General features: G+C 54.4%; 1 protein-coding gene across 1 annotated transcript; it reads right to left on the minus strand.

Moving 5' to 3' along the window:
• Positions 1-455: 455 nt before the first annotated feature.
• Positions 456-4,903, minus strand: LOC136975624 (ETS domain-containing protein Elk-3-like). The gene is given in 4 exon segments (XM_067270692.1): positions 456-694; positions 697-1,548; positions 2,535-2,586; positions 4,750-4,903. Coding segments are annotated over 2 exon segments (918 nt in total). The 5' UTR covers positions 1,547-1,548; positions 2,535-2,586; positions 4,750-4,903; the 3' UTR covers positions 456-626.
• Between the last annotated feature and the right edge of the window lie 3,993 nt (positions 4,904-8,896).

The raw sequence follows: 8,896 nt of genomic DNA on the forward strand, positions 1-8,896 counted from the left end.
TTCGTATTCATTTTTGTAATCTGCCAGCGGAGAAGACAAAAGTTTATTAACAAAGGGCGTCACTTGGCGCATACCTGCGAGAGAGACGAGTTAGGCCAGCTTTCAGTCCTGATTGCCCTCGTAAGAAGCGTTGTTTGATTTATTCACTTTTACAACGAAAAAGAATGTACGGACAGGAACTAACGGGGAGAGTGTTACCTCGGGCGCGGAAGGAGTTACATAAAGAAAGAGATCGGAGTATGGTAAATGGTAGAATCATTTTATTGCTGTACAAAAAATATACTAAGATTTGAATCGATACAGAACGAGCGATCGGGACGACCGCTTGGCACGTGGTCAAACCACATATTGAGCGGAGTGGAAGGAGGTGGTTCCACCGAGGTTGTCCTATATTCTCTAATATATATCTAAGAACTATATACACTAATTATGTATACAAAACACTCTACGTGTGCCTATATTCGATAATAACTCTTTGGAAAATGCCATCGTTACGACGTGTCCGAATAGATGGAAGAGTGGAGCCAAGTACGGAAGACTGGTGTTTATATCCCGACTCGGGACGGTCCTTTGGTGGATTTACGTAGAAGGAGACGTCTTCTACCGTCGTGAGTCCTCCCGCTCCCTTACTCCAGCACCGGGATGGACTTGGTGGGCGACAGCAGCAGCTGCGGGGCGAAAGGCGAGAAGGGGGACCCAGATAGGGCGCGAAGCCCAGCTCTGGACAGGGAGATGGAAACTGGAAGTGGCCGGCGGAGAAACGGGGACTGCGTAGTCCGAACGGATTCCACAGCGGCAGAGTCATGATGGGGGTCTTGTTCTGGCCCAGGAAGGGGCTGGCGAAGGTGACGATGGGCGTCTGAAGAGAAGGAGGAAAGACCGAAGAGGAAGAGGTGGGGCCCAGAAGGGAAGAGGACCCCACCGACGACAGGGGAGGAGGTTTGCACTTGGATTTGGAGCCCGAAGACGAGACGGAGGGGGCCGGAGATGGGCAAGAATCGCTGTCGCCGTCCGTTTTGGGGCGCTTGCTGGAACTGCAAGTGGAAGTGGGACTGGCGGGAAGCGATTCGTCGTCCGCCAGCGCCCTCTTGAGCTCTCTGCTCTTGAGCGGGGATTCCGGAGAACCCTTGTCGTCGGCGGTGGGCGTTTCGGGCGAAGCCAGGGGCTGTCGAGTCAGAACGAAAGCGTCACCGGGATGCGTTCGCTGATAGACCCCTCCCGTCTTGCTGATGCTCTCCATTTTGACATGGAAGGGGATCTTGTTCTCCATCTTGACGATTTCCGGAAAGCTGACGAATCGGTAGACGAACTTCTGTCCCAAGACCTTCTTGATAATGTTTTTGTCGTAGTAATACCTGAGGGCGCGACTCAGTTTGTCGTAGTTCATGTTGAGCTTGTTCTTTCTCAGGCCCCACAACCGGGCCACTTCCTCGGCGTTGATCAGCTTGAACTCTCCTTCGCTGTTGGTCCACGTGATGATGTGATTGTACTGGTTGCTGAGCAGAAGCTCCAGCAGAAACTGCCACAGGGTGATGTTGGTCTCCATACCTGAAAATGAAAGCAGAGAAGAATTTAGCACTCCGGATGGGACATTCATCGATCGACGGGAAGTCGTAACGCGTGTCCGGTAAATAGAATCGGGGATTAAATTCAGTTACAGGAAGACCTTCGCACCGCCGTTTCTATATATCCGCATTATATGTAAATACTCTCGTCGATAACAGATGTACGGGCACATCCGGCGCCGCGCGGAAATTCTTTCCACCACCGGAAATCACCGCTGACCCACATTCCCGCCGGCCAAACCTGGCTTCCGGCCCGCGCTTACTCTTTCCCCGGAGGCCCGCGGCCCGATTCCCACCGGCACTCAGCTCTCGGCAACCGGAAACGCTAAAGTTGGCGGGTCACAAGGCGCCGCGACTCGTCCCGCGCTCGAAGGTCGACTCGACCCAGCGCGCGTTACGCCGAGCCGGAAGAGGAAATAGTTATCGCGACCTTCGAGGTCATCCGATCCACGAAACAGCTTCAGGCACCCTCCTCTCGCCTCGACTAACCTCGGCTCCGGAGCTTGGATTCTCGTCGTCTTTTCTTCGAATCGGGCCGAGATCCGGAGGAAACTCGAATTTAGACGGCAGAAGGGGCCAATTGGCAGTTTTTCGGAACTCTCGACTGGGAAACAGAAAAGAAAAGTAAGAGAGCCGCACCGTCTTTCGTTGGCCGCCATCCGGCGGGGACGTCGCGTGGCGGCCAGAGGGACGAAGCGACCGCCCGGCGCCCGACCGCTCTTCTTCGCATCCGGGTCACGGCCGGGTCACTCGGGCAAAATCGGATGTGGAGGGGAGGAGGCGCCGCCTCTTGGCGGAAAAAGTCGATCGTTGGCCTTTCGCAAAAGTAGCGGAGAAAATATTTACCGGCACGCGGTTTCGCAACCGCCGCTCCGTCATCTATCGCATCCTGTTTGTGTTTTCTTCCGTCGCGGCCCGCCGAGCGCCGGAAGTGGAGAAGGCAGCGACAGAAGAGCAAAAGGTTCTTACCGTTGGAAGTCAGAGGCGTTCCATGGGCGGGAGGCGCGTCGTCTGGGATTATCTGAAAGATAAGAAAGCAAAATTAAAACGGGAGTTACAGGGATAAACGGCGAACGGAGGTCGAGTGTGTCTATTTACAGTGTTATGCAAAGCGGCCAATGGCGGCAGGAGAGAAAAAAAGCCAAACAAACGGCGCTTTGAGAGCGACGACAAGTAGCGCTATCTGGACGCCGTCGTAACTGTCGAGTTGCAAAACACGTCCGAACCTCTAAACAAGATGTCGTCCTTCGCCGTCAATAGTTTAATTGCCGTCGGTGACGGAAGAAGGCCCCAACCCTTTAACTCGCTCACCCCCGTTTAATTGGCCGTAATGCGGCTATTCCCGGAAATGGCTCATTTCGCCTCCATTACGACTTCTCTTTCGTGTGAAGAGCGGGACGGCCGCCCGCTCGGCCAATTACACCCCCGAGAAAAGCGGCCCGCCCGCCCCCGCGCCGCGCCGGGCCACGCAGCACGCAACGCACCATTCGCGTCGCGCGCGGTGGGCGTCCGTCTCGCGCACCGGATTTCCATTGTCGCTCTTCCCGCCACCAGGACGATCCGACGCTACTACTGCGCCGGGAGAGAAACAGGATGTCTGCCTCTGCAATTAATTTATCCAAACCGGAAGCCGTCCCGATGGGGAAGTTTAAAACTAAAGGATGTTCAATCTGTGCCGTTAATTCACCCCGGTCCGGGCAAACCGGACAGAGGGACGTTAACGTCACCATTTCCTCAATCGCTCGCTCTGCATCTATTGGATTACGTCGCGCTTTTCTTACGCGCGCGCGCGCTGGCCAAGGCACGCGCAAAGGGGTCGGGCCCAAGAACGTAAACCGCTGGCCCCTCCAATTATTGTTTTCGCCCGCGCGCGAGAAGCAAGAAATCTTGTTACCCGAGTCGAGGCTTAATTCGTCTCCCGTCGCACGCGCGGGCCTCTTTCCTCTTCTGATTAGCGATTTAACCAGCGCCAACAGACCTTTTACTCGGCGACTCCTCGGGCGGAACGGGCCTTCCGTTTCCGGTCGGCGAAGATCCAAAATCGCGCGCGCATCTGCTGGCGGATGCGCGAGTTAAGGTCCAAGTGGGAGAAACGGAAAAAAGCGGCCGAGGGAAGTCGAAGTTTCTTCGGTAGGCGAGTGTGACGTCAGAGCACGTCACCGCCGTCGGAGGCCTCTCGGTGGGCCAAGATCCGTGTCAAGGACCTTCCACACAACCGTCGCGGGGGTCGTTCAACCTGAGCGTGTTTATAAACTTGGAAGCGAGGTTGGCGCTGGAATCGCGGAATAACTAATTAAAATCGGACGTTTCCCCGTCGCTCCCGAAAGTACGCCGACATCCAGAGATCGTGTGACAATTGCGGTTCGTCGCACCGCGGGTTGTTGGCCCAAATTCGCTTCCTCGTCCGCCGCGGGAAGGGCTCCGGGCCTTCCCTCGCCGGTCGTTGGCGGGCCCGCCGACAGAGGGCATTTTCCCTTCCGACCGCCGATCTACTTCCGAAGAAGACGACGCTGGGCGCGGCGCGCCACGGCGTCGGTTCGTTCGAACGAGAGAAACGCGAGGAAACGGGAGACGAATTACCTTTAAACAGACGACTGTTAATTGGAAACCGGTCGGCCAAGTTCAAGGTACGAACCACGCGTCGTCGGCCCGACGTTCCAAATTCCGTCTCCTGCGCCGGCGCGGCGCGGCGCGACGATGGAGGCGGGAGTCCCGGATCCGAAAGAGGACCCGGGACGGAAACGGAGCCGCGGGACGAGTGTGTCGATCTCGGGACGACGCACCGCCGGTGACACAGATACGAAGAGGACGCGCGCGACCGAGACCGCGGCGCAGCGTCCAGGGAGGACGAAAAAGCGGCAAGCAGAAGACGTCGACTGACCTAGAGCGCTCGTCCCACATTTCTAGCCACTGTGCAACCCAAATTGTTTCCAGCGTTTTTCTCCGGCAACGGCGCGCGGGCGAGCGGAACGGCGCCAAGCACCGTTGATTTCAATGCCAGGCGACGACAAGGTGAACGCCCAAGTTCGTTCGACGCTCCGGCGCGCGCTCGGCCCGGCGCCGAGCCCGATAACTGCGCAGAAAGCGGACGGCGCTTTCCGGGAAGGGAAGAGCGGCGCCCGCCGGACGGCCGACGGCGACGCGCGAGAGAGAAGCGCGGCGGTGGCAGCGCCGAAATACTTACGGAGCGAGAATCCCGGGAGCTTCGATGCCGGGGAGGAACGAGCGCTGGCGCATTTGTCGCAGTCAGACGAACAAATAGACCTTTGACAGTCGCGGCTCCGAGTCCATTCTAGCACGTGCCTTCGCCAGTCTCCTGGTCTTTAGAAACCGGTCGTCTCTCATTGGCTGCCGCTCGGAGCACGTGCTAACGGTGACGTCGGTGAACGGGAATCAGCGCGCGACGGTGACGTCAAAATGCCACTCTTACCGGGAACTCGACCTCTACTTTCCGCGCGCGCGAGTTTCGCCGGCCCGGTTTTAGGGCGAAAACCCCGCTAATTCGGCGGACCGTTCCGGAGAAGGTTCGGGCCGCGCGGTTCGGCGTACGCGGGCCGACCCGAGGAACGGTGCGGCGGGCCGAGAGAAATTGCGGGAGGGAAGCGGAAGGGAAGAAGACGCAAAATAAAAGGGCGCGAGAAACGGAAGCTAAAGACCCGGGGAAAGAGAAAATCGGCGACACCGGTGGGTGGAAGAACCACCGGCGGTGGCGGTTGCGCCGGCGCGGGGGGGGACGGAGCCGCGGCTTCGGAACGCATCAAGGTCAGTATCGCCGGAGGAAGCGGCGATGATACCAATTAAGGTCATCGCAATTTAGGCGAGACGGAGAAGTAGAGCGTAAGCTTCGTTTCCGCCACTTGGACTTTCAAAAACGCATCTTATCCGAGCGGAGAAATCTCGCGCGGCGGAGAAAGGTGGGCCCGCGCGCCGGGACGGCGGGCCCGGCCTTGCATCGGACGGCCAGCGCGCGGCGCCACCGCCGAACGAAGGGTGGGTGTCGCATCCGGGTCGGAGTCGGTGGGCGTAGGCTCCCCGGCCGGATGTCCGCTGCCTCGATTGAAACCGGCTCTTTAAACGCTTCCGTTAGCGTCGTTTTACATAAAGCCCGGCGTAATCGATTCGGAACGGCGCCCACCCTCTCCTTCCGTCGGCGCTCGCCGCCGCGCCGCTCCGTCTAAGACCAAGACGGAAACGACGGTGCGGTCGCCACTTCCGTTTATTTACCTCTTTCCCCTGGAAATTCGAACCCGATCCCTGGGCTTCGGCGCGCGTAACCGCGTTGGAAATCGGACGGGGGAGCCAAAAATTGCCTCGACCGAGCTCTTTTTCCCTTGGCCATCCGGAGGTCTCGTCCTTCCCGTCAGCGAAGGGCGAAGAAGAGACGGAAATCCGTCGGTCACCCGGAAGTGGCAATCTCGGTGGCTAGATCGACACCCCACGCGCCTGCGCCCGTGGAAATTATAAACGTACTGTCGTTGACGTTTAACGTGAAAATATTCCGGCGAATCGATAAACAGATTTGTATCGATTATAAACGGGAACGGCGCTCCGATACGAAAATGATCGATTCCCCGCATTACGCGGAAAAGCGGGACCCGAAAGAGTCGGACGGGACGGAAAAGTTGTCCCGAATGCAGCCGACAATAACGACGACGTTTCTCGTTTACGTATTCTTTTCGGCGCTCGTCTATTATTAACCGGGACCGGGCGAGAATCTTGGAGAAAGAAGAATTCCGGTAGACATCGAACTCATTCGAAACAGAAAAACTCGCCTCGACCCGTCTATAATTAAGCGACGTCGTTACGCGGCGCAGAAAAAAGAAGAGTGCAATAGTTTTCTTCGGGTGTTTCCTATGGATATTTGGGGCATCCGACGAAGGTTAGGGCACGACACCTCTGGCATTGTTACTCGGTTTCTGTCTTTTTTGCGCCGCAAACTGCGACCACTTCATTCTCCATTAGATTTTAGTGGCTAATTATCGGCGCAACGTCGGCAATTTATAATTATACCAGTAATTTTGCGTAACAGATATTAGCGTAGGCCACGTAACTCCGCCAACAAATTTGAAAATCTGGCGAATTTACGCGGGGTCGAAGGACAATTTATATTTTTCTCCCCGGGTTTTCGGATACGCAGCTCGAAAGGGGTTTTAGAAACCGTACGATTCGGTCTTGGTCTAGAAAAGCCGCTCGATCTACTTATAAACGTATTTGGAGAGCGCCGGAGGAGGATAGAATTTCCGTTCGTCACGGTAACACTTCAAATAATATTTCGTTAATAAACGAAATCGGAACTGGCAGAAATACGTCGGAGGAGTTTCGGCGGAAGAAGCCGGTCCCGCATCACCCCTTCGTCCGCGGGAAAAGTGAAGCGGCAAATCTCTCTCACTGTGGCGTTTAGAGTTAAGTGACAATAACCGCGTCCAAACAAAGGATGGAAGCATACGTTGTTATTTACATTTTTCTGTTTTAGTAATACCTGGAAGGGTAGTTTTCTAGAATATCACCCGTAAAAAAAGTAATAATAAAATACTGGAATACGCCACTAGACTAGGGAAACTTACAAATTGGAGGGGGGTCGGAAAGGAAGTAAACTTTTCTGGCGGAGAGTTTTCGGGACGGAGCGATAAAAAATAAAACGAGTTAAATAGGACAAGGAAAATCAAAGGGAAAAATGTGCGGAGTGAAATTATTGTTTGTTTTCGAGTCGACGAAGACGCAGGAACGCGTTGGATACCGGATGCCGCGTCTCGGAACGACTCCCAAACTATTGTACGGCGTGGCCGCACCGTCACAGATCGTATTTTCGTCGGGTGAATATTAAAAAGAAGGAAGATTGTCCCGGTTATCCGATGCGTTCGATAACGGTGACAATCACCTTTCTTCCTTTTTTCCACTCTACGCATTCCGCACACGCAATTAAATACTCTCCGTTACATTAAAAAGTGCTGGTTTTAAGTGGAACGAACGAGGGTTAATAAATTTTACCCGGGTCGACGGAGGTTTTGCCGGCTTAAAAATTACCAACGGAGATGGCGCGGTAAAAGTAGGGGCGAAAAATTTATCTAATAATTACGAACAGAAGACTAGAAACGGCGGGCAGGCCGCACTAGAGTATCGAAGCGGGCGACGACCAGAAGCGCCCTCTTTCGGACCCGATTAGAAACAGAAAGCCGGGACAGGTGGGTTGGGGCTAGGAGAGGGGGGCAATTCGAACGGCCGAAATTCCGTTCCGGAAGAGGATTTGGCCAAACGTGGTCGGGGCACGGATGGGCGGATAAATTCCCTCCCCGTCCGGATTTACGGACCGGTTTCCTCTTCCGGAATTTTCCGGGACCGGAGGTCTTTCCACCTCCTTTTACTAATGGCCATTGACGAATTTAGCACTCGAGAGGCCCCGGGCGCAATTCGATTTTGAGATCCCCTCTAAATATTTTCACTACCCCTACACCCTACAGTGTGCATTCTACGCGCATATTTTTTACTCTGGTAGGCAGTAGCGGATTATGTTCCTCGGAGGCCTTAGGCACAATTTTGTTAACAAATAAAATCCTTAAATATTAGCAAGTTTTTCTTTATAATATACTTTTTAAACGTTTACTAAAGTCTTAGAGGCATATTATCTTTTTGCTATGTAGACTTTGAGGCCCCTTGTGACGATCAGGCCCAAGGCGCGCGTCTATTGGATAATCCACCACTGTTAATGGCGGGTGGCTAACGACGGTTATCTTTTTTTTTTTTTTTTTTATCAGAAAGAAAGGGAACGACGGTCGGGTGCGGACGAAATTCTTACGGAATTCAGAAAAACCACGGAGATTTGGTTGGACAAAAGTGGCTTTATAAAGGCGTGGCCGAAAGGGTTAGAAAATTGCCAGGGCAACGAAGGTTTTTGTCCAGGATAGGACGGGCAAAATCCGCTGGCAATCGTTGTTACGGAGCGTTTGCAACTTTGCTCCTCGACGGTTCTGTTTTACAAGCTTCGAAAAGTTGGGTAAAAGCAGCTAACGGGGGCAATTAATCATTTGTAATCGATCGGCGGCAGGCGATTCCGGCTTTTCCCGAATCTCGTTTATTTACCGTCGGCGCCGAAACGACCAACCGCCAGCAAATATTTTGCAGACCGGAATTCTTCAATCGCTCCGACGCTTTACGCAACGCGTAAAGTCATCCCGGTTTCGCTTCCCACGGACGAGAGCTAAACGAAAACGGCGGTAGCGAAATTACCAAGGCGACTGCGCAAATGTTTTGGACCCTATCGTTTTCCCACCATCCCACCGGCGGGAGGTGGACGAAAGGTTCCGGTTAATTATTCAAATATTTTTAATTTCCCG

Source organism: Centruroides vittatus, unplaced genomic scaffold, assembly GCF_030686945.1.
Source record: "Centruroides vittatus isolate TY-2023 unplaced genomic scaffold, ASM3068694v2 contig_377, whole genome shotgun sequence".
Taxonomy (NCBI): Eukaryota; Metazoa; Arthropoda; class Arachnida; order Scorpiones; family Buthidae; genus Centruroides; species Centruroides vittatus.